The sequence below is a fragment of the Bidens hawaiensis genome, unplaced genomic scaffold (assembly GCF_021521415.1).
Source record: "Bidens hawaiensis isolate Kalapana, Puna unplaced genomic scaffold, B.hawaiensis_p1.1 tig00013006_1, whole genome shotgun sequence".
NCBI classification, from domain to species: Eukaryota; Viridiplantae; Streptophyta; class Magnoliopsida; order Asterales; family Asteraceae; genus Bidens; species Bidens hawaiensis.
Window position 1 is genome coordinate 532,340 of NW_027492092.1, and position 19,192 is coordinate 551,531.

The following is a 19,192-nucleotide window of genomic DNA, read 5'->3' on the forward strand; positions in this document are numbered from 1 at the left end:
GTCGAAGTGGTTGAAAGGAAGTGTTTGTTGAATCACAAAGTTTGAAAACTGTTGACGTACCGCTTCAACGTCGTACGTAAACACCCCTCCTTGATTCGTCATCTCCGGCTGCGAACTACTTCCCGCTTCGTCCTTCAAGGCCTTGCAAAAGCGCTGTTGTATATGCCCTTTTAAAGTGGAGTTTGCATCTTTGGCATAGAAATTCAAATAGTGCTTGCATCGAGCTTTTTGGCGACCGTTAGACAGTTCGCATAGGTCGAAATGTTGCCACACATCTTGGTTTCGTTTCGTGGGGATGATCCGAACGACCGTTATGTCTGTGTTCGAGGCACCCATGTTGACGGATGAAGCAGCACTTTGGGAGGCCATGATAATAAGAGCGTATAATCGAGTATGAAATAAACGAGTACGAGTATGAAATAAACGACTACGAAATAAGAGCGTATGGAGTGGTAATGTGGTATAATTGAGTGTGAGATAACAAAATAATCGCGTATGAAATAAACGTTTAGAGCTAGTAGAGTTGTATAATCGAGTGTGAGCTAACCTACCCAACCTAAACTATATATAGTTGTTTGTGGGGGTAAAATGTTAAAAAAAACGGCTAGAAATCAAGAAAAAACGGGCAAAAAAGGACCCAAACGGTCATATGGCCGTTTTATAACGGTCAAAAACCGGTTAACCTAAAAACCGGTTAACCGGTTTTTAGGTTAACCGGTTTTTTAATAACCGGTTTTTAAATTTAACCGGTTTTTTTACTAACTGGTTCAATAACCGGTTTTTGTCCACGAATGAGTAACCGAAGTACTAACCGGCGGTTCAATAACCGGTCTAACCGGTTTTTTAATAACCGGTTTTTCTATTAACCGGTTTTCGGTTAAACCGACCAAACCGGTTCTATAACCGGTTTTTTTGAACACCTCTACCTTATAGCCTTCAACTACGGTTTAATATGCATCATACATAATAGGAGTTAAAGAATAATAAAGCAATAAATTTGATTGTTTATTGAATTACATCGAAACAGAAGGCAAGCGGGCAACAAGCTGCGTCGCTACCCCTTTTTGAATCGCAAAACCCAATCTAAGAACTCTACGATAGTCACCATAGTTGTGATACTCAAATAAGCAAAAAGAATCATACACAAGAGGTAGAACGTACATGTGAAGTTTCATCAGGTACCACTACCGTAGACCACCATGTCATAGTTCTTTGTTAGAGAATGCCTTGCGCCATTTTAACACCTCAAACCTAAAACCAAGTTTCTCAAGCCAAACTTAAAATATATTATTATATTTACTTTGCAGTCAAACATAATGGTAATGTGATGTCTAGATAACATTTTAACACAAAACAGTGAATCTGTTCATAATCAAAACAGATACATAAGGTGTACAATATTCAAATTTTTATAACTTAATCTAGCACACAAAATCAACAATTTCCACAGTTACTTTTTTCTTTGACTTGGATACAAAGAGCACCCTAAGGAATGGTTTGTTCCTAAAAACATGGTGGATATCACCATGGTGGGTAGAGAACTCATCCCAAACACTATGAATAAGATCACTCTAGGCTAGTTGCCTAGTTGTCCAGGTTTAAAAACTCGTGAGTTTCCCGTTGGAAACACGTGCGTGCAACATGTTTTCATCAAATTAATTAATCCAACTGTGGGTTCAATATGCACAATCTTAATCAAGTAATTCACACTAGCTAACACTTAGCTAGACACAACTTAGCCAAACAATAGCTAGTGCTCAGTTATTATCATAGGACATAAATCGATAGAATAATACTAAACTACACTTAAAATTTCTTAGAAAAATATGCATATCAGAAAGGAAAATTGGATTTTAATAACCCCAACTTTCTGTTATTGGTCGATAATAATTCCAACTTAGTTTATTCCCACCTATGGTCCCAAATTTTAAAAAGTTGGCTCTCAATGGTCTCCCGTTAAAAAAAAACCTAACGGCGTTAAATTTTTTCAGAATTTCAAACTGATTTTTAGGGCTTTTGATCGTAAGAAGGATACGAGTCGATTAACGTAAAACTTAGCTCGAAATGATGCTTCAAATGGCTTGATTAGTGCTTCAAATCGGGTGTTTGAACTTCAAATTAACAAAAATTATGCTGTTTAGAGTATCGTTGCGAGCTAAGTATTACATCAATCGACTCTTATCATTCTTCCAATCAAAGGCCCTAAACAATCAGTTTGAAATTCGAAAAAAACTTAATGCCGTTAGGTTTTTTTAACGGGGGACCATTGAAAGCCAATTTTTTTAAATTTGGGACCACTGGTGGGAATATACTAAGTTGGGATTATAATCGACCAATAACAGAAAGTTTGCATTATTAAAATTCAATTTTCCTATAAGAAATAATAGCCTTATTGACACATTCTAAATGCTAAATAGTACTCCAATTTGAAAGCAAATGTTAATGTATTTTTTTAAAAGCTGCACGTCATCTTGGATTTGACTAGTGTAGTACACAAAATTTGAAATTTGATGTATCAATTCCATAAAAGTTTCAATCAAAGACCAGTGATCACAAAATTATGAAATGGTGACATACTAAAAGGACATCATTTATGATTTAACTACATGTCCTTACCATTTCTGCTAACTCTGAATGCATTATGAGGTCTAAAAAGCTTATCATGTACAAACATCATCATATGGGGTTGATGCAGTTTTAATTTATTAACAGGGTAAGGAAAACTTAACCCTTTTGTAAACGAGCACCAAACTATACGAATACCCTATCATTTCCTGTTAAGTCAGCTATCACCTTTTGATAAGTTAATTACGTTTTATAACACCACTCACGTTATTTGTCTTAAAAGCAAACTATCAATCAATAACGATTGCTTTTGTGACTATAAAAACCTTATAATATGTTTGATCAATTTAATTTCATGGATAAAATTCTACTTAAATTTGTATCTTTGTGTGTGTATTTAAATCGGTTAGGAGTTAGGAGTAAGTATAGTCTTCGCTACAATCCTTACCTTAATAGAAAACTCAAGAGTTACTCTGCATTTCGCGAAGAAAACAAATATTATATAGTTACTCCATATGGCATATTTATTGAGTTTGGTCATTTAAATGTAAGTTCGGTGATGATATGCGAGTTGTGATTCAAGTATGCATAGTTGAATTATTGATTAGATGCACATGCAAAAGTGAAATATGATCAGATATGCGAGCAAAAGTACACATGACTATAGATTTTCCTATCTATTGTCTGTAGATGTATAGTTATCTAACACGACTGATTTATAACAATAAATTAGAAAAAAAACATGATTTTTTTTCTTCATAATTTACTCTGATATCATTATTTTTCTTTATTAAGATACAAATGATCTATAAGTTATATTCCCTACTATACTTTTTAAATTAGAACAACTTATTAATTACATTCGTATCTTCATGATCGCCTCTAGTTGCAATATTCTAGCCCTTCACTAGTACAAAAACATCAAATAAGACGGTGTGGGAAAACCTTTTAAGGCGGCTTTGATGAAAACCGTCATATTTGAGGTTTAAACCAATAGAGTATGTTAGGAAAAACTAGCTGGAAGCTGGTAGTTAGAAGCTAGAAGTTGGTAGCTGTAGCTGGTAGCTCTTAGCTGTAGCTTTTTAGATATATTTAGGTGTCTGGCAGAGTAGCTGGAGCATTGTAGATATATTTAGGTATTTGGCAGAGTAGCTGGAGCTTTTAATAAAACTAATTGGGTGCCAGCTTGGTGCGGCGAAGTGCGCGCGCAACCTGAGATCAACCGCATAATCAGTGTCGGTACGTGATTCACTTGATATTAGTGCACGCATAACCCGAATGAAGATGTGTAGTTCGTGCAAAGGCAGCAAGCGTGTAATCGTGGCGAAAATCAATAATCAAAGCTAAAATATACAGTAATTTCAAATAGATGGTTTTTTAAACCAACCTCTGTTGATTTGAAACCCTTTCCGACCTGACATCGTTTTAATCTGAAACATGTTATGACCTGGCCCCTTTCGACCCAAAACCGTACCGACGCGAACCGAACTAAATTAACCATTTTTTTATCGACTCGTTCCGACCCTAATTTGGTCTTACACATGACCCGAGCTCGTCTGACTCGACTTGTTGCCAATCATAACCTGTAAATAAGTATATCAATATCACACTCAAATTAAAGAGAATAAAATACTCTTTTTTTATGACATAGTGTGTTTAAAAAAAATATTGACGTGTGAAAAAGTTATGGACTTTTAAAGAGTCACGGGGGTAGTTAGTTTTGAATAAGGGTAAAATATGTAACTATTATATAAATTAACAAAAGTTGATGAAAGTTCAAGTACCAAAATTGTAAATTCAATTGTAAAAGCTTATTGCTTTTTCTCAAACGCGCTAATAGTAGTAGCGTTTAGAAAAAGAGCTTTTTCTCATAATATAAAAGTTTTAAGCCCATTGAACCAAACAAGGTTTTTTGTTCGGTAAGAGCTTTTTCTTAAAAGCTTGAAGCTTGAATCCCCTAAAAGCTCCTAAAAGCTCATTGCCAAACATTCCCTAAATAATTTATTAGAACCGCCTTATTTGCTGGGATCGCCTTATTTGATAATTTGATATGACCGTCTCATTTGATTATTAACAATAAACCGTCATATTTGAGACTTAAACCAATTTTTTAAATTAAACAAATTATTGGAACCGCCTTATTTAATGGAATCGCCTTATTTGATACTTTGATATAACCGTCTCATTTGATTGTTGAAATTAAACGGACTTTATTTATTGAAACTGCCTTATTTGATGGAACATGATGAATTATATATATATATATATGAATTGTTTATTGAAACTGCCTTATTTGATGAATTATATATATATATATATATATATATATATATATATATATATAGGGTAAGAATCCTAAGATAACCATTGGCAAATTGAGAACTTTGAGAACCATTTTGGACCACTAAAAAAACCCTCTAAAAAATATTAAAAAAATTATAAAACAAACAAAATCGAAAATTTTAAAAAAGTAAAAAAACTAAAATTCTTATATTTCATTCCGGTTTCATTAAAAAAACCGATATTTTTTTCTTTTTAATTCGTATTATACCTATACACATATGTATACTTTCATTTAATCTCTAGTTACGTAATATACACATATATACATTATCATTTACCTTAAATTATACATATGTGTATAGGAAAAAACATGTGTGTACATATTATACATATATGTATAATAAAAAAAGCCGATTTTTTTTCTTTTTAATTCGTATCATACCTATACACATATGTATACTTTTATTTAATCTCTAGTTATGTAATGTACACATATGTACATTATCATTTACCATAAATTATACATATGTGTATAGGAAAAAAACATGTGTGTACATATATGTACATATTATACATATATGTATATGTATAATTTAGATAAACCGAGAATAATTTTTAGAAACCGGGATGATAAATAAGAACTTTGGTTTTTTTTACTTTTTTTATTTTTGTGTTTTTTTTTGTTTTATGATTTTTTTTATTTTTGGGTTTTTTTGTGGTCCAAAATGGTTCTCATAGTTCTCAATTCCCAAAAAGTTCTCACACGATCCTGATCCTATATATATATATATATATATATATATATATATATAGGGGAAGTATAAAATGAAAACCCACTTGAGTTGTGAAAACCCATTAAAACCCTATGTAACATCGGTTTTTTTACACATGTAATATATATTGTACCATTTAATACAAAAATCGAAAACTAAAAAAAATTGTTTTGCTATTTTTTAACATTTTTTTACTAATTTTTTATATATGTTTTTAGAAAAGAGAAAATGTTATATTTATATTTACATTTTTTATTAACTTTAATTCTAGACCACAAGATTTAATCTTTAATTAAAAACATGTGGTTGAGAATGAGTTTCTAGAGTTTTCACAACTCAAGTGTGTTTTTATTCTAACTTAACCCTAGTGGATGAGAGGAGAGCTCCATAGTTAAGCGTGCTTATATGGAATTAGTAGCAAGATGAGTGACCTCCTGGGAAGTCTCCATCTGGGCAACCAAAAACAAATCCATAAGCTCTTTGTGGGCAAAGTGGAGTGGACAATATTGGTGGTGTGAATGACCGAATGTTACAAGACTCAACATTATGTTATATTTTGTTCGGTATTGTGTTATATTATGTGATGTATTTTGTCATTTTTATTAATAATTGTGTGTTTTGTTAATTTTCGTCATTGTGTCATTTTATCTAGGCATTGTGCTTTTCGCCATTTTTTTGGAACGAGAATGACAGGAGAAACGTTTTATTTATATTCTGAGTTACGATTTTTTTTATATTCTTTTGGTCACAAATCATTATCACAATTCTCATTTTTGTCTCCCTTTGTATTTTAACTTTTTCCATATAACATAATATATTTGTTATTTTTATCATAATTGATGTTGATTTTATCGTTTTTCCTTTTAAACGTTAATGATGCACCCCATGTGTTTGTGAAAATGTCTACAGCGAGTACTGCTCTCATATGTTTGTGAAAATTTCTACTGTCAGCTCTTTGTTGCTTTTAGTACCTTTGCTTGATTTATGGTATGTTATATTTTCAAGCCATGCTGACCCTGGACAATACACCTATTGATGTGAAGCACGTGTCTTTATGATAATTCATTATTGAATAATGTTTTGGAATTCAAGTTTCCATTATTTGAACTTGAACTTTAGACCATATATAGGGTATGTTTCTATGATTCAGCATTAGGATATTGTTTTCAAGTTTATGTGTTGGTGTATTTATTTTAAACCATATTTAAATGTAATTACATTTCAAAGGACTATCTATTTTTTGCTAGTATGCACTGCTATTGGGAATTAGCATAGTAAGATAACATTGCAAATGCCTTGAAACATATTTCTAGTTATATGATAGTGTGTTTAAGGACCCAAAAATGTGCTTAATGTATGAAAACTTTAAAATTCAGTTGTAAGATCATCCATTAGTCCCAACTATTCATGGAAGTCTTTTTAAACTAGTTACTGAAGTTGTTTAATTTGTTTTAAAAATATGTAATATTTTCTTAAACTATAAACATCTGCCATTTACTTTATTGTGCAATATAGTAGAATTTGCATAAAAGATCTAATTTTGAGGTTCTATAGTGTCATGGCATGAATAACGTTGCAGGCTGCTGATCATTGTTATCTTGTTGATTTTGATTCTGTGTCATGATGTAGCACAAGACCATGAATTCAATTGATATACGATAAATAGTAAATCAATCCTGATAAAAAATTAAAAGCATTTTATATTCGCTACATTATGATGAAAAATGTGAGTGCGCAAAAATTTCAAGGTCACACCATGTGAGCATCTATTATGTAAGTCATGCTTTATTCATTTTTATTATCTTTGTTATACATGCATGTCCTTCATGTACAAAACCACTCATGAGTGTGTTTAGTTGTCCAACAATCAATGTATTTACTTACTAAAAAAATTGAGACTAGCACTACTTTAACCAGTTAACTCACATGTTTATTTATTTTTAATTATTGTTGATAACCGGGTAAGCATATTTTATACACTTCCATTTATATTTTATATATGTTTAACTACAATGTATATTAAGCATAATCTAACTTGTATCTATCTTTATGTTTTAGCTGGTAAATAATACAAGAATGGTTGATCAACGTGAAATTAATAAATTTGTAAAGCGTACTTTAAAGGTGTTTACAACATTATTTGCTGTCTATGAGGATGAGGAGGATGAATGAAGGTCAGTATATCAGTATGTTATCTCTTTTATAGTTTTTGTTTTCGTTTTCTTAAGTAATTGTTTAGAGCAATTGAGTGAGTCTCGGAACACAATCTTTTTATTCATTATATTGAGAGTTCATTGCATGGATGGCTGCGTTATTTAGGCTCGTTAGCCCACTTTGACCAGTCGTCCATTTTGTAACATCTCGGATTTTTCAAACCGTAATCGTTCACTTTTAACCCGACCCGGGAATTATTAAGATCTTCATTATTGTACAAAAATAGTACATTTAAGTTTCTAATGTTCAATTTATACCCCTCATACTTTATATAATGTCTAAAATCTTTATCTAAAACATAAAAAGTTCAATAATTGATCAAATATTAAACTACAAGGGCTATTATTGCCAAAAATCAAATTAAAAACCCCTAGTAGCCAGGGCGCTGCGCGATGGCACCCTCAAGGGCTGGCCACGTTGCGCCATGGGCTATCTGATCGGTTTCGTTTGTCGATTTCCTTTCCTAGTTCGTTTTTAGCATCGAAATCGCTTATTTTAGAACATAATCGAGTGTTTTAAGACCCAGGGAAACTAATATAGCTTAGATACATGTCCATACTCCTTAACCCGTGATCACGAACGAAATTTACTGATTTTAATATTGATTTGATCATCAAAGGCCCATCTAGTTCTAAAACGAGTAAGTTACCATATATAGTTCGTTTTAGCAATCTCTATATAAACATATCATTATTTCTCTTCCATAAATCATCCCTAAACCCTAATACACAAATCCCAACCGTCACCTACCTCTTCCATACTCCATCTTCTTCGGTTTTTGCATTATTGTTGAAGATAAACGCTTAATCGGTTGACTTTGCTTATGTACCGACCTTTGACTTCCGTTTCTCATCGATCCTTTCGCTTTCCGGGTAAGTTGTAAACATAGGAATCGTTCATATATATTCCCTAGTCAATAACCTTCAATCAATTTCGATGGTTGAAGGGTGTTGACTGTTCAATTCTCTTAAAACTCGTTAAAGGGCAAAACAGTCAACAAGTTTGACTTTATGTTTTCTCATACTTCTGGTCGGATTCAACATTCGGTCCAAAAGACTTTTATTCTTGTAACAAAATTTTAAGGCTACTGACCAAAACCCGATTTCCGACTCGCTGTTCGGATTCTGGTCAGTATCAGCTCGCTTAAATCTTAAATATAACGTAACTTGAGTTCTAGAGATCCATTTGGATTGATTCCAGCGGCCATGAGTTCGTTTTTATTTATATTATCATATAATAAAATCTCAGATTCTGATTTGTTCATATCATTTGACGTGAAGTGGACAACTCGCTTATTCGTTAGTTCGCTTAATCGTATTTATATTCGTTTGTCGTTAATCTAATGTGAGTTTTATCATTCCCCTATTTTACTCAGTTTTCACAATGTTTTGGGGACATATGCGTATATTATACTATATATAAATATATATGTCAAAAATAGCAAACGTGTAATTGCGTGTGATTAATCAAATATACTTGTTATGTGCTTATTTGTCTTTGTATGCAATCGTTTGACATATCCCGTTGGAGAGGGTTCTCATTGACCAATGCCCGATTCGCTTGGCAACAATCTTATTATTATTACTTGCTCATGTTTGATTACCAACGCCCGATTCGCTTGGTAATGGTTTAATCGACAAATTACTTGCTCATGGTTTGATTTCATTACCGCATTTATTACGTTTTCCTTATTTTTCTTATTTATTATATTAACATTATTTGTGGTGTCAAAAACTGGTGATAAACTCACTCAACATGTGTTGTTGACAAAAACTCCATTTTCTACGCATATGCATTGTATTGAAGACTGAAGTTGGACACGTAGACAATACCTTAGGATATAAACAAGAAAATATTATTTGATTTTACATTCATGTACTTATATTGTTTGCTATACTTGGATATGGTGTGTATTTTTTTTAAATAAAATAATTAATTACATATTATCACATTTTATATATGATAGTATATTTGAGTTGTGAGCAATCGGATCACGCCCCGACATTTTCGCCTTAGGTTGGGGTGTGACAGCTTAGTATCAGAGCCGAAGGTTATAAGATAGGTCGTTAGAATTTGTCCTAGACATATGCATAGGACCCTATACGTGCTTATCTGAACTGCCTTATGTGTTATTTAATAAATTGTTTATAGCTTGCTTAGATTAATTATTTTATTGTATTTATCTTATTTATTTGTTGCACACACACACGAATTCTGAGGTTACACCTCACTTCCAAAATATTTTTAAATCCTCTTAATTTTTGGTATATTGCCTTTTATTGTGGGAAATTCCTTAAGAATTCCCGTATTTTGTTTTGTATATTCACTTTGAAGCATTGGGGTATGACCAATGTCATACAACCATAACTTTAAGTGGTACCCGTAATCGGCTAAACGGTTGCGTGGTAAACATAACCGGCTACACGGTTATACTTTCAAATTGTGTTTTCAAATTATGTTAAATGCTTAGTTGGGTGAAAAATCCATGGAAATCCATGGGCACTCCAACTATTCATTTCTTAAACCATTTTCGATTTGATTTTTGGGTTGGAACGTATCGTCCGGGGTGGTTCCCGAGATACACCAACTACTTATATTTGATTCGTTTATTCGATATTTAGTTGGGTCGGTTAAATGCCATGTAACGCTCATGGTCAGAACAACTCCATTGATTTGATAATTCGTTAATTAGTTGGGTCAGTTAAACGCCATGTACACGCTCATGGGCTGACCAACTCAATTGTTATTTACTCATTATTTGAATTGGGCCAACAAATTGCTATGGAACGCTCATGGGAGGCCAATTTTACAAACTTTATGTTGCTTTAGTTAGTTGGGCCGTTCAAATTGCCATGGAAAGCTCATGGGAGGTCAACTTGTTTGATATGCTTGGTTATTTTATTCTTGGAAAATTTTATAAACATTGTTCATTTACTTAAATGCTTCAAACTTATACATATTATTTTAAACCCCGACTCGTCCTCGAGTCTTCACTAGCACTAATTTATATACATACGTATACGGACGCATCCCTATTATCTCACATCAACTCATTTCCACAACTTACCCATCATCTTATACAATTTCGTTGTTGGTCCTCATAGAGTGTCTCTCCTAGGAATCAATCATCATAATCAACGTCGTTCACCTTCTTCTCGTGATTTCCGTTCGACTACTAGAATCGACAAGGAGTTTGCTGATGTATTTCGTTAATCAAAACGACCGCCAATCTCGACAAAACTAAAATACACCGAACAAGAAATCTTACACTAACTCATATCTGTTAAAATATTATTTAAATCATTTTTTTTATTTATTTCTATATTCTCAAACTATAAATTATCGAGTATATTTCAATCAATACCCTCAATTTTAAACTATAAATATTTTATTACCTCTTGTTTTTCCTCATGTTACTTTTCACAACTTAATTTTCATTTTATAAGTTTTTATTATTAAAAATACAAATATTGTAAGTTTCATTGATATTAAACTACATTGTTCATCATTCAAATTTAATTTTCATTATTAAATTAAATCTTCCATTGATTAAATTTTTACTATTAAAATTGACTTTTTGATAAATCTTCATTAAAACTCATCACTCACTTTACTTATTGATTAAGTTCGTTAATTAGTTGAAAACAAAACGTTCGTTCATAAATAATACTACAACCCCCTACTTTGATTTTTGATACACCTTGAGAATCTTGAACGTTTTAAATGATAAATTCGTAGTTGTTAGAATAGTCATGGTGGTTCATGCATTTCTATCCTTGCATTTATCTTATTTTATTATATGCTTCACTCTAATTTAAAATTTGTTATTTACTTAAATTTTTATTATCGATAATTCAATTTATTTATTTCCTAATATTTATAACAATTTTGTGATAAAGGAAAAAATCAATGAATTCTCAATTTACTCTAATTTAATATCTTCAATTACCTAATTTATATTTTATCTCATTTTAAAGATTTAATTGGAATAGGACTATCTCGGTGATTCGGGAATATCCACTTCCCAGTTTAATCTATTAACAATTTAATTCAAATATGTATATTTTCGCATTATCATTAATATTTAAATTATTAACTAACTATTATAATATTTTAGAATATCTTAATCGAATTAATCTAATCTCAAAATTACCAACTTGAAAAGTTATAACTTTATATTAACTTCTCTTTAAATCCCATAAGTTCTCGAACTAATCAAACTCGACTCACCAAAATCTTCGTTTTAACTTATACTCTCGATCTTAAGAATTTCATTATAATGAATACGATCTTTAAAGATTCCACATGTTATTAACTATCTTAAAAATTGTTATAAATTAAACTTTTGCGCATATCATCTCATGAAACAAGTTCCTTTATCTATAACGTTTAACTTCATATTCTACTCTTAGCTTATTATCGATCATCATAATTCACTTCAAATGTCTGTTTCACGAAATCCATTCCAAACTCTAAAATTTGTAACTTTGCTATAAAAGGTGTTTAGAAATTTCACGGTTTTAACAAATTCAACTCGAACATGTATTAATTATCTTTTGATTTTATATTTAAAAATTATCAAAACATTTCTTTTCTTTCAAAATGAAAGTTCTAAATATTTTATAACCCACATGATGAAACGAATTATGCAGACCATTCGACGATAAAAGTAATTATGGCCGCGAACATAATTATCCAAGTCCTCGCATGGAAATCATAATATGTACAATTGTGTGTCATGATTTAGAACGGAACGTAATTTGAGTAACAGTACGAATGTTGTGATGATAAGGACATGGTGGATACGCCGCTGGTACATCCTATATATAAGTGCCCTTATCGGATTGTCATTTGAAGCGTTGCTTCGGTTATTAGAAGTTCTATGTTACGATATTTTTTTATTTAAAGTTAATTATTTAAAAAAAAACGATGATGTTTTGGTTTTCCTTAATTTCGAGACGAAATTCGCTAAAGTAGGGGAGACTGTAACATCTCGGAATTTTCAAACCGTAATCGTTTACTTTTAACCCGACCCGGGAATTATTAAGATCTTCATTATTATACAAAAATAGTACATTTAAGTTTCTAATGTTCAATTTATACCCCTCATACTTTATATAATGTCTAAATCTTTATCTAAAACATAAAAAGTTCAATAATTGATCAAATATTAAACTACAAGGGCTATTATTGCCAAAAATCAAATTAAAAACCCCTAGTATCCGGGGTGCTGCGCGATGGCACCTTCAGGGGCTGGCCACGCGGCGCCATGGCCTATCTGATTAGTTTCGTTTGTCGATTTTTTTTCCTACTTCATTTTTAGCATCGAAATCGCTTATTTTAGGACATAATCGAGTGTTTTAAGACCCAGGGAAACTAATATAGTTTAGATACATGTCCATACTCCTTAACCCGTGATCAAGAATGAAATTTACTGATTTTAATATTGATTTGATCATCAAAGGCCCATCTGGTTCTAAAACGAGTAAGTTACCATATATAGTTCGTTTTAGCAATCTCTATATAAACATATCATTATTTCTCTTTCATAAATCATCCCTAAACCCTAAAACACAAATCCCAACCGTCACCTACCTCTTCCATACTCCATTTTCTTCGGTTTTTGCATTATTGTTGAAGATACACGCTTAATCGGTTGACTTTACTTATGTACCGACCTTTGACTTCCGTTTTTCATCGATCCTTTCGCTTTTCGGGTAAGTTGTAAACATAGGAATCGTTCATATATATTCCCTAGTCAATAACCTTCAATCAATTTCGATGGTTGAAGGGTGTTGACTGGTCAATTCGCTTAAAACTCGTTAAATGGCAAAACAGTCAACAAGTTTGACTTTATGTTTTCTCATACTTCTGGTCGGATTCAACATTCGGTCCAGAAGACTTTTATTCTCGTAACAAAATTTTAAGGTTACTGACCAAAACCTGATTTCCGACTCGCTGTTCGGATTCTGGTCAGTACCAGCTCGCTTAAATCTTAAATATAACGTAACTCGAGTTCTAGACATCCATTTGGATTGATTCCAGCGGCCACGAGTTTGTTTTTATTTATATTATCATATAATAAAATCTCAGATTCTGATTTGTTCATATCATTTGACGTGTAGTGGACAACTCGCTTATTCGTTGGTTCGCTTAATCGTATTTATATTCGTTTGTCGTTAATCTAAGGTGAGTGTTATCATTCCCCTTTTTACTCAGTTTTCATAATGTTTTGGGGACATATGCATATATTATACTATATATAAATATATATGTCAAAAATAGCAAACGTGTAATTGTGTGTGATTAATCAAATATACTTGTTATGTGATTATTTGTCTTTGTATGCAATCGTTTGACATATCCTCTTGGAGAGGGTTCTCATTGACCAACGCCCGATTTGCTTGGCAATGGTATAATCGACAACTTACTTGCTCATGGTTTGATTTCATTACTGCATTTATTACATTCTGCTTAGTTTTCTTATTTATTATATCAACATTATTTGTGGTGTCAAAAACTGGTGATAAACTCACTCAACATGTGTTGTTGACAAAAACTCCATTTTCTACGCATATGCATGTTGCTTGTATTGAAGACTGAAGTTGGACACGTAGACAAGATCTTAGGATATAAACAAGAAAATATTATTCGAGTTTACATTCATGTACTTATATTGTTTGCTATACTTGGATATGGTGTGTATTTTTTTTAAATAAAATAATTAATTAGATATTGTCACATTTTATATATGATAGTATCTTCGAGTTGTGAGCGATCGGATCACGCCCCGACATTTCCGCCTTAGGTTGGGGTGTGACACATTTGACCCTAGGTCTATGCGCTCTAAAGGGTTTTTTAACAATATAGATCACATATAATGTTAGGTGTTTCTAGGAGTCCTAAAGGACGTGGTATTAATGTTGATTCTAATTTAAATTTCCTCCATGATTCTAATTGAGAATTTTTTAATGTGTATTGATCAGTGGCAAAAGGATTCTAGTTAACTTTAGAGCTTGTTGTTATTGTGGTGAATAAAGGAGGTTATACGAAGTCATAGAAGGTTTTTGAATGGTTGTTTGTATTTGGGTTAAAGTGAATGTTTGGATAATTTTTGTATGTCAGTGAATTCTTTAGACCAATATGTCAATATGGATGATTTAGCTTTTTAAGCTATTTATAAAATTGCTTTTTGTTTGGTATATTTTTTTATAATCTGTATTTATATGACTTTGATATTGATGGATTAAAGGATTGAATGGTGATGATGTAGGTTAAATACATATTTAAAAAATTGAATGAAAACCCTATTTAATGCCTTATCAGCCCACACAACAAACCGTCTTATTAGGCTTTAATATGACGCCTAATTATTTATTTTAAAACTCAAACCGTCTTATTAGGCTCTAATAAGGTGCTTTAATATGGTATATTTTTATGCCAAATATGACGGTTTTAGTAAACCATTTTAAGGCGGTTATATATAACAACCGTCTTAAAAAGTTTTAGCAATAAATAAGACGGTCAATGATCAAATACCACGGTGGCTTTTAAGGGGGTAAGGTTACCGTCTTATTTTATTAAAAAAACGTCTTATTTAGGTCTCTTTTTTTGTACCAGTGCTTATTTTTTACACTCTTATATACAGTTCACATCATAAAATATTCCGAATCACAACATCGTTTTGAGTTTACAAATAGTTTTTATAACAAATCTCGTGTTATATGTACGTATATATCACATTTTACTTCAATACAAGTAACTATAATATATTTACCTTTTGGTGAACAAGAAAGAAGCTTTATACTTTGGGATGCCAATAGAATGAGCATTTTCTATGTTGGCATGCCAATAGGATGAGTATTAATAAAACATATTAGAATATGATAAATTACATATTATCGATAATCAACTTCACCATAAAAAAGTTGAAATATCTAAAACATATAATTTTGTGATGATGGAAATTTCAAATGATAAGATCATATGTCATAGCATACAAAATATATTTTATATCATCAAATTCATGTCTCAAAAGAAAAGTTAATATTTTACAGTATTACGATAGCTTAATAAAACAACACTAGACAAAGGTCAAGGGAATATAAAAACAGAAGTTTGAATAAACGGATATATGATTTCAAGTAATTATGTGGAGTAGCACCTAATCTTATGTTCATCTTATATCCATAAATTTTTTTTAGGTAAATTGAAAATAAATAATCTCATATTTTGTGTATTGGCCGATAATAATCATATATTTAAATATCACTACCAACGGTCCAACCTTTCAACTGTTTTTGTCCCAATGGTCCTCCGTTAAAAAAATACTTAACGTCATTACGTTTTTTTTTCCGACTTTCAAACCAATGCTTTAGGGATTTTGATCGGAAGAAGGATACGAGTCAACTGATATAAAACTTATTTCGAAATGGTGATCCAAACGACAAAACGGTGTTTCAATTCGGGTGTTTGACTTTCCAATTACCAAAAATCAATCCTTTTGATGCATCGTTTCGAGATAAGTTTTACATTAATTGACTCGTATCAATTTTCCGATCAAAAGCCCTAAAATATCGGTTTGAAACTTGGAAAAATACGTAACGGCGTTAAGTGTTTTTTAACTGATGACCATTGAGACAAAAATAGTTGAAAGGCTGGACCGTTGATAGTGATTTTTAAAGGTGAGATTATTATCGGCCAATACATAAAAAATGAAATTATTTATTTTCAATTTGCCAATTTTTTACAATGTACTCTATTTATACTTGAATACCCATCCTAAATATAGGTTTTCCGATCAAGCAAGCTCTTTTTACTATCCCTAGTCATATGCCTTTTTTTCCTTTTGTCCTCCATAAAACCACCTACTGTGGGCTACAATGTGGGCGACAAAGGGCGACTTGGGGGGAGAAACACGCTGAGGCGACAGAGGGTGATTGGATTTTTTTTTTGGGGAGGGGGGTTGCTACATCACAATGAAGGGCGACATGGGGGAATGGTGAGGCCTGCACCTCTCTCTCTATCCCTCACATACACACATACGTAGTTATGAAAAGGGGCTTTGAAACCCCGTTTTCTACGTGGTGATGACGTAAAAAGGACAGCCTAAATCATTATAAATTATTATAACATAATGACACCTAGCTTAGTTAGTTAAAAGTAATACATATCTGTATATCACATACCAACTTGATTTGAATAGTAGTTACTCCCAACCACCATCAATTAGAAAGTTTGCTCCTCAATGTTCCACCACGAAACCACAACCTTCTTCAAAAGAAGTAGACGATGGCGAATATTGTGACAAAGTCAAACTATAAAAGATAACTGTGGAAACACAAAAAAATGCAAAATATACAAGAAGGGCAGGAGTACGATCAAATTGATGAATCATAAGTACAACCCAATTCGGGTAGTGCTTTAGATTATTCAAATTAGAATTCAAGAAACCGACTGAAATGAAACTCGGAACTGAATTCGAATTCTTAATTCGAATTCAGTTCGAATTATTCGATCCAACGAATTAACACCTCTTGAGATCGAACAACTAAATCATACATTTTCTGTATCATACACATCATAAATTCAAGAATGATGCAAAATTCGAATTGGGAAAACTTGTATAACTAAAAACCACATTTTCCCCCAAACCCTTGGAACATCTTCATAATATTAATCACACAAATGAAATAGAAAATAAAGTAAATAAAAAATAAAATCATAATATATAAGAATTGGTTCAAAAATCTCAAAAAAATTGTAGAAAACCAAACCTCACGTGTGTTTACACATCAAATTTAACAACGCAATCTAGGAGCATGAATCCCCTAGGAGTTGTGGCTGCTTGTATCATGTCTATCATCACTTCCTCCGCCGCGCCCACTCGCCGGAGTTTCAGACGTTCCCGGACCACCAAACATTTGCCTATATGGATTCAAACCCGCAAACATATTCAACCCACCTTCACTATAACCACCACCACCATTACCACCTTGTCCCGGTGCCGGAAAATTCATAAAATGCAAACCACTAGAAACCGTCCCTCGATACACGGCCGCGTTACTGCTAACATTCGGAAACGTCAATATAGGGTCTCCATTCATGACTTGGTGTTGATTATTATTCGCAACCATCCAAAAGTTAGCCGGAATCGACGGGTGACTCGCCGCCACAGCGCCCGTGCTTGACTGCATCAAGTAGCTCCCAAAATGTTGGTGCGGTGACAATTCGAGCTCACCCGGTGGCCGCCGCTTCCTTCCCATACTATCCTCAGTTTCTGATAACTCCAGATTATTATTAGTATCATTATTGTTGTTCTCTCTCATCTCTTGCTTTGCTTGTAACATCTGATATAGATTTGTGTTATTATTATTGTTATCATTAGTATTCGATAATCCGAGTTGTGGGAATAGATTTCGCCTTTGTGGGATGGCGAAATTAGGGTTGAAGTAAGTGGATCGGAGTTGAGATGGTACGGACATGCTTGAGCCTGAGCTTCTTAATGAGATATTAAGTGAAGTAAAGTTTGCTGGGATTGTACCGGTTCCAGTCGCTGCTATAACAGCCGGTTCGGCTTGTTGTAGCAGCCACTCTATTGTTTCGCCGTCGGATTTATGTCCCAGCTCGCGGGTGAGTTGGAAAACCCTAGCTGCGCATAACGCGGGCATGCGGATACGTCGGCCGCGGCCGTCGACTTTCGTGTGGCGGTCTTTGGTGGAGGTTCTTTTAGGGGGATGTTTTTTTGATGGTTCACCGGAGGAGGAGGTGGTGGTGGTGGTGGTTATTTGCATATTAGAGGTGTCGGCGGAGATCGCGAGAGACGGGTATGCTGCGGTGGCGGCTTCATCATCTTTTTTTCCTAGTAATTGTATAGGGAAGTTTGGCCGGTGGTGGTGGTGGTGGAAATGATCATCTCCACCGTCCATGATCACATGAGATGATAATACACACACTAAAACCTACAAAAAAGTGAAAAAACACACACTTTCTCTCTCTCTCTCTTAATTTAGGGTTTTTTGTAAGTCTTGATTTCTTTCTCTTTCAAGAACATTCTAAGTTACTAACAGTCTCTCTCTTGATATACATTTGATGTTTTAAAGATATGTGGGAGGATAAGAAGAGAGCAAGCTTTAAGCAACAAAGGTAATGAGTGGGAATTATAAGGGTGTGAGCTTTAAAAAGCTAAAACCAAAACAAATGGAAAAACTAAGAATGAATGTTGTAATATGTGTTTGGTGTATAAACTATTGGTGACTCTGCATTTATAGTCCTTCCACTTGAAAAGGATTGGTGTTAGAATTTAAACACTGAAGGAACGCGTCCGCATGTGTAGTCGACGTCGATCCACTTGTGTT

General features: G+C 32.9%; 1 protein-coding gene across 1 annotated transcript; it reads right to left on the bottom strand.

Annotated features, from left to right (window-relative positions):
- Positions 1-17,472: 17,472 nt before the first annotated feature.
- LOC143542943 (transcription factor TCP15-like) lies at positions 17,473-18,790 on the bottom strand. The gene has a single exon (XM_077035398.1). It carries the CDS (start codon positions 18,761-18,763, stop codon positions 17,666-17,668), a length of 1,098 nt encoding a protein of 365 aa, XP_076891513.1. The 5' UTR covers positions 18,764-18,790; the 3' UTR covers positions 17,473-17,665.
- Positions 18,791-19,192: the final 402 nt, after the last annotated feature.

Coding starts and splice junctions, on each gene's coding strand:
- LOC143542943 (XM_077035398.1), bottom strand. CDS start 18,763: ATGGACGGTGGAGATGATCATTTCCACCACCACCACCACCGGCCAAAC.